The sequence below is a fragment of the Vidua chalybeata genome, unplaced genomic scaffold, assembly GCF_026979565.1.
Source record: "Vidua chalybeata isolate OUT-0048 unplaced genomic scaffold, bVidCha1 merged haplotype W_reject_20, whole genome shotgun sequence".
Classification (NCBI taxonomy): domain Eukaryota; kingdom Metazoa; phylum Chordata; class Aves; order Passeriformes; family Viduidae; genus Vidua; species Vidua chalybeata.
The window spans coordinates 181,217-195,471 of NW_026530348.1; the positions used below are offsets into that span (position 1 = coordinate 181,217).

At 58.2% G+C, this 14,255-nt stretch overlaps 1 protein-coding gene across 3 annotated transcripts; it reads left to right on the plus strand.

Moving 5' to 3' along the window:
* The first annotated feature begins 1,147 nt into the window (after positions 1-1,147).
* Positions 1,148-8,652, plus strand: LOC128783168 (serine/threonine-protein kinase pim-1-like). Of its 3 annotated transcripts, none has more exons than XR_008429022.1 (7): positions 1,149-5,041; positions 5,194-5,244; positions 5,449-5,815; positions 6,459-6,638; positions 6,894-7,043; positions 7,272-8,150; positions 8,434-8,652. XR_008429022.1 is itself a non-coding variant. In XM_053933773.1 (6 exons), exons 1-5 carry the CDS (start codon positions 4,472-4,474, stop codon positions 6,998-7,000), a joined length of 1,275 nt encoding a protein of 424 aa, XP_053789748.1. In that variant the 5' UTR covers positions 1,148-4,471; the 3' UTR covers positions 7,001-7,043; positions 7,126-7,227. The 3 variants fall into 3 exon arrangements, 1 of the variants encoding a protein (XP_053789748.1); XR_008429021.1 differs by having other exon boundaries at positions 2,666-5,041; positions 7,234-8,150; XM_053933773.1 differs by lacking the exons at positions 7,272-8,150; positions 8,434-8,652 and adding an exon at positions 7,126-7,227 and having other exon boundaries at positions 1,148-5,041.
* Positions 8,653-14,255: the final 5,603 nt, after the last annotated feature.

The window sequence follows — 14,255 nt, forward strand, 5'->3', positions numbered from 1 at the left end:
CAATAGAGGAGTCTAGATAAATGCCCTAGCTGAGGAAGAGGGAAACACATCCCCTGACTGGCTTTTAACCGTCGCCATCACCTAAGAAGGAACATACTATATTAGGCTCTGAGAAGCAGGGCGATAGACAGACAGAGAGCCCTGGTGCTGCCACCACGGAAGGAGCGGGGACAGCTGTTGTTCTGGACTTCAGCAACAGACTCTGCACGCCACGCCTCCTCATCCTCGGGCCACCGGTGAGCCACAAGGAAGGAGAAAGGACAGCTGCTGCTCGGGACTCCAGTGACCGGCTCTGCGCGCCTCCTTCCTTCCGGCTACCTGGGAAAGCTACGACCGCGGGGGCGAGCTCTGCGTCGAGCCCCCTGCCCAGCTGATCTTTTTAATAAAGAGCTGAACATTAATAGGCATTAGCCCTGTTCATTTCAACCTGAGACCTGCTTTGCTCAGAGAAGTGGCTGTACACAGCCAAAGAGGGGTTTTCTTCTTCTTTTTCAAGCAATAGAAAACTCCTGAGTTTCCCCACTGAAAACAGACACCCTCCTCCAAGGCTGTGCCAAGCCCGAGGTGCCTCCAAGGTGGTTCCCCTTCCCCAAGGCAGAACCATGCAAGGAATGATTTAGACACGCAGGAATTTCTGCAATAAACACAAATGCAGACTTGGCTCAGGGCAGAATTTGACCAGCTCCTGGAGGCCAGAGCAGCTTGGAACTCCAAAGCACCCAGTGGGTTGTAGGGAGGTGTGGGAGTGACCCAAGAGTGAGGGAAGGGAAGTGCAGAGAGCCCTGGAAGTGCTTCTGTGCAGACAGGCTGTGGGGAAGGGCACTGCAGAGCTGCCCTGGGCCAGCTGTGAGGGTGGATCATCATGCCAACCTGCCCTGGGCCAGTGCAAGGGGCTGTGGCCATGGTCACTGCACTGACCCCACGGTGCCAGCACATTGCTCAGGGCTGCTGTCAGTGCCCAGAGCCAGAGGGGATCCCGTGCTGGGGCCTTGTGCCACGGCCACCTGCCCTGTGCCGCGCTGGCCGCTCAGGCGCCGCGGAACCAGCAGCAAAGGGCAGTGCCAGGGCCAAAGGCCAGGTCAGCCAGACAGAAAGGGGCCGTGCTGGGCACTGTTTCCATGGCAACCCTCACTGGCTGTGACACCTGGGTCACCTGTGCTGGCACTTGCCATGGAAACCCCTGGCAGGCACTGATGGCACAGACACTGGCACTCAGACACTGCTGGGCCGGGTGCTGAGCACAGGGCTGAGCACACAGAGATGGTTTTGTTCTTGCTGAGCTCCCCCTGAGCCAAGGCCTGTCCTGCCCCTCGTCCGGCCACGCTGGGGAGGGGCTGGGGCTGTGGGGAGCTTGGCAGGGGACACAGCCAGCACAGGTGACCCCAGCTGAGCCCGGGGATACCCCAGACCATCGGACATCCTGCTCTGTGTATAAAGTGGGCGAACAAGGAGGAAGGGGGGACATTTGGAGTGAGGGTTTTTGTCTTCCCAGGTAACACTTGGCAGGATGGGGCCATGTTTCACCAGAGGGCAGGGTCAGCAACAAAGACACAGACACCAACCTAAGAAATTGTGTCATTTATATCATGCAAAACAGCAAAGAATCACAAAAGGATAAGCTCAGCAAAGCACATTGTCATTAGCAAAGTATTACAAAAGGAGCAGCTCAGCAATGCACCCACCCATCACTACCCAAGATTGCCTGCAGTGATTAAGAAAGATCCAGCCTCAGTCACCCTCAGGCTTTGCCATCCCCCAGATCCAACCTCTCTGTGAGAGGGCCCAGCTTTTACACTGTTAAACAAACAAGCTGACATCACTGCTAGTGTGGGAACTTGTGGTTTCATTCTCCCGTTTGCTCTCTCCCAAAGCCTGGCCAGGACTCAAGGAGGAACCAAGGGAGGTGACTTTGATCCTACAGCCCCGAACCAAGCCAGATGGGGCCTTGTCCTGCTTCTAAATACAGGAAGAAAAATACGTCTTTCAGAAAGGAACAGATACATAGATCCTATTGCTAATAAGACTTTGTTAATGAGCGGACACAAATATAGCATTTGGTTTGAAGGTTCATGTGGAGCTCAGCTTTGGCTCAGGGCCTGTCCTTCAGGCCTCAGTCAGGGCCTGGTGCTCAGGCCTTGGAACTTCAATCAGTGCTTTGATCTATAGAGGAGGTACAAGGTTCATAACAACTCTTTGGATAACAGAGCGTAGATTTAGGTGTTATGCATAAAGGCAGTGCCTCTTCTTCTTCAACTAAGTGCTGTTCAAGTTCATTACTCAGAGCTATCATTTGATTCCTTTTAAAACATGCCTAATTAGATGCTATTCTCTCTTCTTTATCAAATGCCCCATTTTTTCTTGAGACTGTGTCTCTTTTTAGACAAGTCTCCATTTCCAGCATGAAGTGTCACAACAACTCGAAGACAGAATCATAACACACCAAGTGCTCACACTGCAAGGATCACAGTGACTGCATGAATTCATTTCACAGCAGCCTCCAACTTAGAAGCCAATCTCACCATGAAGAATTTTCTTCTTGCTGCCACTCTTCTACTGATTGTTCTGTTGAGGCGATTCCTGATTGTTGGACCTCAAACCCAGCACTTATAGACATTCCTGCAACATTCCTGTCCCATGGTAGCACAGGTTCCTCCTTGGCCACCAAGCAGATAGTCCAAGGCCATGCAGTTCTGTAGAGCCCCATTCGTGTTTGTTGGAGCTCACGGGATGTCCTCTCAGATATTTTCACAGGAGCATCTGCTATTTCTTCTAATAGCTGATTTAGCTCATTCATGCAAACTCCACAGGACGAGGCAGTGCACGTGGGGCACAGGGTGAACCAGATCCTTTTGCTTTCTGAAACCCACGGCACTCCTCGGGGGGAAAGTGTTCTCTTGGCGCCAGCTCTTCCTGGTGGTTGTTGCTGAAGGACCCTAAATGGTGGCCCTGCAGCTGGGAGTGGTGTGACACTGACACTGACCAGCTCCAGCCCTCTGAGTTCTACTGGCATTGGGAGTGATGGTAAAGCAGAGAAATCCTCTCACACCGTGGCCTCTAGAACTAGAACAGGGTTTGGTTCCTCCAGAAGGGAAATCCTAGTGAATCCTGTCAAACTGATCCTTGTATCCCTGTGTTCCACAGCAGTTTTCTGTAACTGTCCCTGCTCTGACTCCATTACCAGGCAGAGGCCAGGGACAGAGTTCTGGCCACCCCACAGGGTGGGCCCTCCAAGGGAACCCCATTCCTCCCAGCTGCAGCTGAGAACACACCCAGCCATCAGTGACATTGAGTACTTTGGCTACTTTGAGCTTTAAATTTTCAAAACAGTTTCCATGACTAATCCTTGGCGAACCTCTAGAGGTGTTTGTGGCAAAGATTCTGGCTGACTCTCAAGGTACAACTTACAGATATCAGCAGTATTTCAGTGACAAGGTTAATCATTCTTTTTCCTCAGTCTCATGTGGGATAAGAACAATAATTCTGTTGTCCATGGAACTGGCACGTTTTTAATTCCAGAATAATGCCCCCAAGGTCCTTTGCTTGTCCATTGGGACAAACAGAGAGATTTGGTCTGGCAGGATGTGTAAAACAATCTCCTGTAATATCTACTTGTTCTCACACAGAGCACTTGGCTGCAGGGACACATTCCCATTGTTCCTGCCCAGGTTTCAGGATTCAACCAGTGCTGTCTTTCCCAGGAGCTGTTCCTTCAGCTGCCTCGGGAGGGCCTTTTGGCCTCTGGACCCACACTCTGGTTCCATTCTTAGCACTGCTGGATCCAAACCCTTTATCTCCACCAACAGCAGTGATTTGAGGTGGATCTCCTTTTCCCCAATTGTTTTAAAAACTGACAATATCAATAATTGTGCTACCCTGTCATGGGTTTGAACAATCCAATCTTGTTCACTATTGTTTAACCAATTTCCTTCAATTTCTCCTTGATAATCTGCATCAGTTCCTCCTGCCATGACATGAGCACTTTGCAAGGCCAAGCTCCAGTGAGCAGTTATGGAAACAAAGTGACCTGGAGGAATCTGGATTCCTGTTCCTGTACTGTTAACTCTCATTTGCTTCTGATTTATCCTAACTAATTGCAATGCATGAAGGTCCAGCCCTGCAGCCTCTGGGCTGGCCCTGCCAGGGCCATCACAGCCAGAACAATTTCCCAGGCAGTCCAAGTCTCACTGTCCATGGCTCAGGGGCTCACTGGGCAGGCTCAGGGGCTGCCCCCGGGGAGCGCGGGGCTGGGCGCGGGGGCGAGCGGGCAACGGACAAACGGACACGGGGACAAACGGCCCCGGAGCTTCAGTTGCAGCGGCAGCAGCGGCAGCAGCGGCAGCAGCAGCAAAAGCAGCAATAGCAGCAACTTTGTGGAGTCCCTCTTACTCCTCCTCTCCCTCTCCCGCTGTCCCGCAGCCTCTCCCGCTCTCCCGTTCCCGCTGTCCCCTCGTCTCCCGGTCTCTCTCTCCCCATGCCCGGCCGGGCCATGCCCCCGGCCCGCCCCCGGCCCCGGGCGGGGCTGTCCCGGCCCCGGCCCCGGCCGTCCCGCCGCCGTCTCGCCCCCGCCCGGCTCTGGCCGTGCTGGCGCTGGCGCTGCTGGGCGGGCATCAGTGCCTGGGGCTGGGGCGGCATCGCCTCTCTTTGGCTCCGCCTGGCCCGAGCCCGACCCCGGCCCCGGCCCCGGCCCCGGCCCCGGCCCCGGCCCCGCCCGGGCCCCGCGGAGGACACAGGCGGCGCGGCCGCTGCCGCCGCCTCCGCTGCGGCTTCCCCGGCCCGAGCTCCGCCGCTCGGCAGCGCGGCCGCCGGCCCCGAGCCGCCGCTGTCCCGTTGCCAGGAGCGAACGCCTGGGGATGGCCGGCCCGGGGCGCTTGAGGGGCGCTCGGGGGCCGCTCCTGGCCCCGGGCCGAGCGCTGACAGCCGCGTCCCGCCGGCAGGGAAGGCGCAGCCGGGCCTGAAGGAGCAGTACCGGCTGGGTTCGCTGCTGGGCCGCGGCGGCTTCGGCAGCGTCTTCGCGGCCACGCGGCTCTCGGACGGCGCCCCGGTGAGCGGCGGGGCCGGCGGCGGGCGCAGGAGGAGGGGGCGGAGGAGGAGGAGGAGGAGGAGGAACAGGAGGAGGAGGATGAGGAGGAGGAGGAGGATGGGGCTGGGCAGGGCGGGCGGCGAGCTGAGCCCGCTGCTTCTCTTGGCTTGCAGGTGGCCATCAAAAGGGTGCCACGGAACCGCGTCCTGCACTGGGGCGAGCTGGTGAGTGCGCGGGGCCAGCGGGAGAAGCCGGAGCGTGCCGGGCGGGGATGAGCCGGGGCCCGGCAGGGTGGAAGCCGCCGGGACGCCTCGAGGGAGAGCGGGCGTGGGGCCAGCGCAGGGCGCAGAGCATCCCGGGCTGGGCGAGGGGTTCCCGAGCCCCGGCACGGCATCAGCCCCACTGACGGCATCGTGCTCCTCCCGCAGCCCGACGGCACCAGCGCACCCCTGGAGGTCGTGCTGCTGGCCAAGGTGTCCACTGGCTTCCCCGGTGTCGTCCAGCTGCTGGAGTGGCTTGAGCTCCCCAACGACATCGTCATGGTGCTGGAGCGCCCAAAGCGGTCTCAGGACCTGCACCATTTCATTCGGGCACGGGGGTTCCTGTCCGAGGAGGTGGCGCGGGACCTGTTCCGCCAGGTGCTGGAGGCCGTGCAGCACTGCACCAGCTGCGGGGTCCTCCACAGGGACATCAAACCAGGGAACATCCTGGTCGACCTGGCCACCCGGCAGGCCAAATTAATCGACTTTGGCTGTGGCACCTACCTCCAAGACACAGCCTACATACACTTTGCAGGTGAGTCCACACAGAGGTGTGCTCCCGGTCCCAGCATCTCATGGCCCAACATCTCCCAGCCCAAGCTGGCTGTGGCAGCGGGGATTGTCCCTTTTGCTGCCCTTCATGGCACTGAGATTTCAGCCGAGTTGCGTTTGAGCAGGGCTGGGTGGGGAGCCAGCTTCCAGCCCTGCTGGCAGCCTTTGCCCACCACTCTGCCCAGGGCTGGGGCTGGGGCTGGGGCAGCCAGCCCAACAAAAACACCCGTGGGTGGGGGTAGCAGAGAGGGGGGGCCAGAACCTGTGGCCCAGCCGGTTTGGTGTGCAGGTGAGAAAGGGCTTGGACTGCTCCACTCACCTGGTTTGCTTTGGATTCATAATGTTCTCTGGGGCAATGCAGGCAGGGAGGATGAAGGCATGGTTTTCCCCAGCACTGAGTGGGTTTTTCCTTGTCGTGGTCGGGCCTTGCCAGGGCTCCTGCTGCCCTCTTCCAGCACCTGTGGCTTCTTTTCCAACCCCAAGTCTGCACACAAGTCCCAGGTGCTGGCGAGAGGGCAGCGGTCACCCCGTGTGCCACTGGGGCAGCCCCCGCATGCCCAGGGATGCTGGGGCCAGGCTCTGGGAGCAGCAGCATCCCCCTGATGAAGCCCATCTGTATTCCATAGGAACACGGTCATACAGCCCCCCGGAATGGACCCACTTTGGCTGGTACTACGGCAAGCCAGCCACCATCTGGTCCCTGGGCATCGTGCTGCACCAGATGGTCTGCGGGGAGCACCCTTTCAGGGGGTGCCAGAACATCAGCTGGGACCATCAGCTCTCGCTGCCACAGCGGCTCTCTCCAGGTGGATCCTCATCTCTGGCCACGGGGGCAATACCAGTGCTGGGAGACAGCAGCAGCTCGTGAGCATCCCGCTCTGGCAGCTGCTGAGGAGGGGACACATGTCCTGCTCTCCTGCTCTCCTCCACAACAGGGAATTGATGGGAAAGTTTAGGCCCAGCTCTGAGCACATCCAGCATGGCCTGGGCACGGGAATAGTGGGGCAAAGCCAACAGGAGCCTTCTCCAACTGACCGGCGGGTTCTGGTTTCTCTGCCCAGAGTGCCAAGATGTGATCAGGAGGTGTTTATCCATGCTGGACATCGAAAGGCCCTCGTTAGAAGAGCTGTTGTGTGACCCCTGGATGCAGGACATTCATCTGCCCTAGAAGAAGGGAGAGAGCCACAGGCACACTCTGATGCAGGGCCCTGGTAAGTTACAGCTCCACACATGCCTTGGCAATCAGAAGCACAGGAACCCAGACTTTTTTGTGCTGCCTGTGTCACTGCCCAGGGGTCATCAGATGGGAACACGCAGCCCTTGTGCTGGAGCGGAGCTGCTCTGCCCAGCACTGGTGGCCGCCATCCGAGCTGCTTCTGCTTGTCCTTGGTTCCCTGACAGCTGGGGCCCTGGGCAGAACCCTGACAGCCTGGTCTCAGCCCCAGGGAAGGAGAAGGAGCCCCTGGAGAAGCTGTACCAGGTGGGGCTGCTGCTGCTGGAGACAGCGAGGACGACATCAAGGATGACAACCTCTTGCTCCACCTGGTCACCGGCAGGCTGAAGATGACGGCACTTTGATTCTGGCACCTTCTCCAAAGCCAGGCTCCACAGGGAATTTGCAGATGAGTCCACACGCAGGGGATGCTCCCAGATTTGGGCATTGCACAGCCTGGCCGGGAACACAAGGTTCCCCCTTTGCTGGGGCAGATGCAGCTGATCCTTCAGTCGGCTGCCCAGCTGCTTTTGGCAGGGCTGGGGGCTTGGGCTGGGGTGGGTACGAAATGGGAGTGGGCTCCTGGCCCTGCCAACAGCCCCCACCACCCACCATGCCCCAGGCTGGGGCTGGGGCTGGGGCAGCCAGCGCGACACAAACCAACCCCCATGGTGGGAGCAGAGGTGGGACTCCAGAACCTGTGCAGGGGCTGCTTTGCTTTGCAGGCAAGGAAGGGCTTGGGCTGCTCCCCTGCCCTTGTTTACTTTGGGATCACCCTTATTTTGGGGGGCAGTGCAGGGGGAAGGGAGAAAGCCTGGGCTTCCCTCACCCGTGGGTGGGGTTTTCCCTGGCATGCAGGGGTTGGGCCTTCCTCAAGCCCCACAGAGAGAGAAGATTTTTGACCTTTTTTCTTCTTTCCCCTTTTTGTCTGTAATCTACTTTCAATCATTTCTTGTGTGTTTTTCTAGAGGAAGCGTTCTAGGTGGGGTCCAGTCTGGATTGGGAAGTGCTCGGGAGCAGCTGCAGCATGGATGGGCCCTGCCCTTGGAGAAGGCTGAGGACATCGTTTGGGACCAGCTTTTCTTCCAGGGGTGGATGGAGTCAGGTGGGTCCCGTCTGCTTGGCATGGTGGGATCAGAGCTTTGGGGAGATGGCAGCGAGCACAGGAGCATCCTGCTCTGGGCAGCTGCTGAGGGCTGGATGTGCTGTGGCTGGCTGCAGGCTGGGCACATGTCCTGCCCTCCTGCTCTGCTGCCAAAGGCAGCAGTGATGGGCAGCTCTGGGCACCGCTCTGGGCACGGCCAGCATGGCCTGGGCACCGCGGGCGGCTGGGACAAGGGGACAGGAGCCTTCAGCTGACGGGCGCTTTCTGCTTTCTCTCCTTGCAGCCGGGCTCTGCGGGTGCTGAGGCTGCTCTGGGCTCTGCCAGGGCTCTGCTGGAGCTCAGCACCGGGCCAGAATCAGCCAAAGAAGAAATGGTGTGACCTGCAGCACAGACTTGCTTGAGCATTTCAGCAACACAGCTCAAGTTTGCAGAGTGTACACCGCCAAGGGAAAACATGCCACCACCCAAAAAATAAACTTGTTCAATAGCTTCTGAAACGAAATCAATCTGGGATGACCCCAAATGACATTTTGCAGCTTGCTCAAGCTGTAGCTCAGCCCTTCTCTGAACAGTTCTCTCCCCACCTGCCTTTTACTTCCCAACTGCTCCCTCTTTTCCCCCAGTGAGTTCCCAGCCCGTGGCAGTCTCCATCACACTGCTGCCTTTATTGATGCCCCTCACCACGAGGAAGGCTGAGCCCCCAGCTTAGGGACTCATCCTGTCACTGGCTGAGGAGCAGCAATGTCTCAGAGGTCTGGTTGGATTTTAGTGTCCTTCAGAGCTGCTCTCCAGCCCTCAGCTCTCCTCACTGCTGAGCTCCCACTCCCTTTTCCTTGTCCTTCCATCACAATGAGCTCTGTGAATCCCCTTGAGCCTCCCCACTCTTCCCAGCCCATGCCCCCACCTCAGTTAGGCTGAAGCTGCAGCTTCTCTGTCTCCTCTGGCACACCAGTCCAGTCCCCTGTGCGGGGAGCCCCAGCCCCAGAGCACAGCACCCAACAGTGCAGTGCGGGCTGGAGCAGCTGCCCTGCAGCCCTGGCTTGGCTCTTGGTGGCAAGGGAATGCTCCCTGTTTGCAGCTGTCCCTGCAGGATGGCCCCAGGGCAGAGCCCAGCCGGGCTCCCACTGCAGCCCTGAAGCTTGGGGCAGACAGGGGTCCCAGAGCTGAGGTTCATGGGGAGCACCCGCAGCTGTGCCTGGCACTCTGTTGCCGTGTGTCACAGTGCAGGCTGGCTTGTACTGGGTGAATGGACCAGCCCCTGCTTTGACTGACAGGGGCCTCGCCCATCACATCTCTCCCGAGGCTGCAGGCATTTCACAGGCCAGAATCTGAAGGGGTGCAGCCAGAGGGCCCTGGGGACTCTCTGTTGGTCAGACACCTGGCACAGGCTGTACAGATGGGCTGGGGAGCCCTGAGCCCTCTGGGCAGGTGGCCCCATACCTGTCACAGGATGGGGCCACACGCAGGAGCGTCATTACTACGTCAGCGGGCTGTTCTTTGGTGAGATCCAGCAGGGCCCTGTTCAGCCTGTGCTCAGCAAACTGATTGTCCATGAGCCACTGGTGGATGTACCTCACCATGGCGGGCAGCTGGAGAAGGCACGGGGAGACTTGGAAAGCTGCCAGAGGGAGGAATGTCCCCAGCTTCCCCAGAGAAGTGCTTCCCTTCCCACCACACTGCCATGGCCTCAAAGGCTTCCAGTGACCAGCGGGTGTGGCTTGGGAGGCCAAGCAATTCCTGGGAGGCTCAAGCCCTGGCCACAGGCTGCTTATTTGCTTTGGATTGCAAAAGCCCTCCTCTACGAGCATATCCAGCAGGGCAGCACAGGTCTTGGCTTTGAAGGTGTGTGAATATGCTCTGAGCCCTGTGCCCAGGGTGCTGGTCTCTTCCTCCTGAATCCTCTTGATGAATTTGCAAACCAGGTGTAGGAGAAGGGCAGGAAGCCAGGCATGTTCCACGGAATGCTCCAAGCGCGGTGCTCGGCTGAGCGGTGACAGCAGGCCCAGCCCAGGTGGGGATGGCTGCAGGTACCTGCGCTGTTCTGCGGAAGAGGCCACGGGCAGGGTCCTGCTCTTGTGTGCGGTCCACGGCTGCATCTGGCAAAGAGCGAGCGCAGCCAGAGCTGAGGGGCTGCGGGAGAGGCCGGAGAACACAGCCCAGCCCTGCGCTCCCCAGGCAGGGACAGCCCCGGGATGCCCCAGGGGATGGAGCACGGCCGCTGCGGGGTGTCTGCCCGGCCCCTCTTCCGTCCTGTCCGTGGGCATGTCCCCAGGGGATGGGATGGGATGGGATGGGATGGGATGGGATGGGATGGGATGGGATGGGATGGGATGGGATGGGATGGGATGGGATGGGATGGGATGGGATGGCATGGCATGGCATGGCATGGCATGGCATGGCATGGCATGGCATGGCATGGAATGCCATGGGATGCAATGGGATGCAGTGGGATGCAGTGGGATGGGATGCAATGGGATGCAATGGTGCCAAGCTGGCTGCAGGCACCAAGCCTGTAGCCCAGCTCTGCCACTCACCCTCATGCAGTGGCTCAAATGGCACCACCTCTTTGATCTCCTCTACTGGGGAAGCTCCAGGGCCTTCTTCCTCCTCCTCCACCCAGACCAGCTTGGGCACTCTCAGGGGTCTCTGCTCCATGGCAGTGACTGGATTTGTGGCTACTTGCAGGAGAGATGCCTCGGAAAAGCTCCGAGTCAGCAAGTCCTGCAGTTGTGCCTGGAAGGCACCTTCAAGAGAGAAGCCTCAGGAAGGCTACAGGACAGCAAGTCTGGCACTCTGGTCTCGAGGGCTCCTGCCACAAGAACAGGAGACTCCTGTCAAGGACTGATTGTGGTCTGGCCTCGAGGGCACCGGTGGCAGGGATGGGAGATGCCTCCGGGGCACCAAGTCCCACGGTCTGCCCTCAAGGGCACCTGCAGAACAGAAGCCTCGGGAAGGCCACAGGTCACCAAGTCCTGTGGTCTGGCCTCGAGGTCAGCTGCAGGAATAACGCCTGGGAAAAGCTCCGGGTCAGACACGAACGAGTGCGCTGTGCGGGGGCTCCTCACGGCACCGCTCTGTCCCGTCCTGTCCCGTCACGTGCTCCAAGCACTGTGGCGTGGTCTTGTCACCACCAGCTCCTGTGTCACCCCGTGTCACAAAGGGCCCTTGGACACGCTGTCCCGTTCCATGCCACGGTGACCATGCAGCACCGTGTCACAAAGGGGCCCTGCACACACTGCCCCCTGCCCTGGGGCCGCCCACGACCCATCCAAAGTGGCCCATGTTGGAAGGAATTCCTCACACCAAGTGTCCAAGACAGCCCGACAGGGTCTTTAGGAACGGCTCAAACCATCAGCAAACGCTGCCCTGCTCTGCGGGCTCAGGGCAGCAGAAGGAGCCCCCAGGGCTGCCGACGCAGCTGTGCTGGGAAGGGCACAGGGCCTTCCACAGAAGCTGGCACGGCCTCCTTGGGACACGTCCCGGCTGGTGGCCATCCTAAACCCGCGGGTGTGACACAGACAAGGAACGTGTGGGCCAGGGCACCAATGCTGCTCGGACCCCTGGGGCCCGGGGAGCGCTGACATCAGCAGGTGTGGCAGAGTCCCTGCCCAAGCAGACCTGCCACCCCCCGAGCCCTGGCAGCGCTGCTGCCCTTCTCCTGCCCCAGAGAGAGACCTGTGCCCGTGGGGGGCTTCTGTGCCAGAGGGAGCCAAAGCCCACGTGCATTGGGGGCTGCGCTCCTGCCTGCAGGGGCTCTTGGCAGGAACACCTGGAGCAACTGCTGGCAACACTTGGTCTCTGTCAGAAGCTCTTACCCCATGCTGAAATTATTTTCTCATTGAAGTTATTGCCTTCAGCACAAAAACACCTTAGTGGCCAAGGCACGGAAGAATCTGGCAAGTAAGAATCCTCACTTCAGGAAAGCTTTACTTCCCATTGTTCAACTCAAGTAGTTCCAAATATTTGCAAACTTCCCAAATTAATTTGGATGGCGTGAGGAGGTGAAGAGTTGGAATTTTGCTTCCCATCTCAAAGCAGCAACTCATTTGCCTTAACCTCATCCACAGAACATAAGACTACACAAAAAAAGGGCAAAAACAAGGGCCATTCTTTGGTTTTCTATGAAGGGATGATAATATCCTAATTCTCTTAAGGAAAAAAGCTCTCAAGAAATCAAAGTCCACTCAGTGGTACAAAAGTAGCCCAAAGAAATGAGTAGATGGCAAAAGGGCTAATCCTCCCCCTGGTACAGATATCTAAGTGGCCAGTAAAGTACAGCTCTCCCCTCTTGTTCCCTGCAGCAGAATCAGGAGCATGAAGAGGAAAAGTCACAGATATTCTTTCTGCCCTCCCTAACCAAAGCTGTGCCAAAGCACAGATGCTGCCTTCCAACTGACTCCAATTCCAGCCTAAACCTCTCACCTTCCACACAACTCCTTCTCCAACACCCCACCAGCAGCAACCCCCCCAAACTCCCGCACAGATCCCTCAACACCCCGCCAGGAGCCCCAGCTGTCCCCGTCCCTCCGCAGAGCTTCCCCACCCTCCAGCAGACGCCCTGGTTCCCTGCAGGTGCCATGGGATGGCACTCAGGAGGATCTGCTCCAAGGCCTTCCCCTGGAGCACGCTCAGGCTGCCAGGCCTGTGGTTCCTGGATCATCCTTCCCACCGAGCCTTCCTGTGCACGGCTGTTCCATTTGCACCTTTGCGCTCAGCTCGGACTTCTCCACTGACCCACGAGTGCTGGTTGGAGAGGATGGAGAGCAGCCTGGCAAGCTCTTTCTCCAGCTCCCTCTTTACTCTCGGGGAGGTAGAACATTCCACAGGAAAGCAACTGCTGCCACAAGGAGCGGGTGGCCTCAGGCACCTTTGGCAAGGAAACGAGGCCTTTGTTTGACAGAAGGAAGCACAAGCAATTCACAGGAGTAAACAAGTAATTAGCACAGACGTACCTAAGTACTTAGCACCAGTTAGCATAAGAAAAACCTGGCAGGCCTAACTTGACCTGAGAGTGACTTGACAAAAAGCTTTAGCCATAGTCTACCAGAAGAACTAAGGGCAAGTGTGGAGTCAGCCCTGTGCAGGGAAGCCATGAGGAAGACTTTGTGCTGCTTTGGGGCATGGAGACGGCTCCTGGCCAGGGCCTGGACATCAGCTTCAAGTACAGCAATCTGACACAATGTATTTCTAACCCCCTGCCTATCGAATCACCTCAGCAGTGTAAAGATGGATGGTATGTTTGATACAATTCCTACATCAACCCACTGAAATTTATAGGTGGTGGAGAAACATTGCAGTGGGTGCAGACCCCTGCCCTCCTGCCAGGTCAGTAAAAGGGCTTTTGGCAGACAGTGCATTTGTCTGCCCATTTCTTTGAATAAGGGAGACCCCTCAGGACTGCTGTATCCTGAGGGAACTCCGTTGGCCTTGACCTGTAGGCACTGCACAAGCTTAAAATCAGCTGCCTCAGCTTCCAGGACCTCTCTTGGCCAGCATCCTGACGTGGATGCAGGACTGCTGCGAGGCACTGCTGGGACCCAGCGGGACGGGACCGGCTGTCTCGTGTCCACGTAGCACCCCCTGACACAGCCAGGGTCATCCCGAAACCAGAGAAACGCTCACGTGTCAGCACAGGGGAGCAAGGAGCACTGGGCTCCCCTCAGGGTATCTCAGCTGGGCTCGCTCCACAACACAGCCCCACTTTAAGGCCTGCTGATGCCCAGCTGCCAGAAATGCCTACCTTGTTCTCTCCAAGATGCACGGGGAGAGCCAATGAGCAGGATGCCTTGGGAGGCAAACTTTCCCAGCCTTTTCTGAGGCCAGGGACACACCAAGATCAGCCAAGACTCTCCATGCTGCCTGGCCCTCACAGCCCAGCTCTCTGCTGGCCCTGGGCCACAGCAGCATCCCCCAAGCAAGAGGCAAATGCATATTGCCAAGGGTTGAAACCCAGCAGACTGGGAAGATGTGAAAAGTGTGTGCGTAAAGGCCTTTTAATTCACAGCTCTCAAAGAGAGCTTTGGGGCTCACGGCTGGACAGAGATGCTGCTGCTCAAGCCTCTGTCCAAAGGGGGGAACACACCCTGCTGCAGGTGCTTGGCTTGG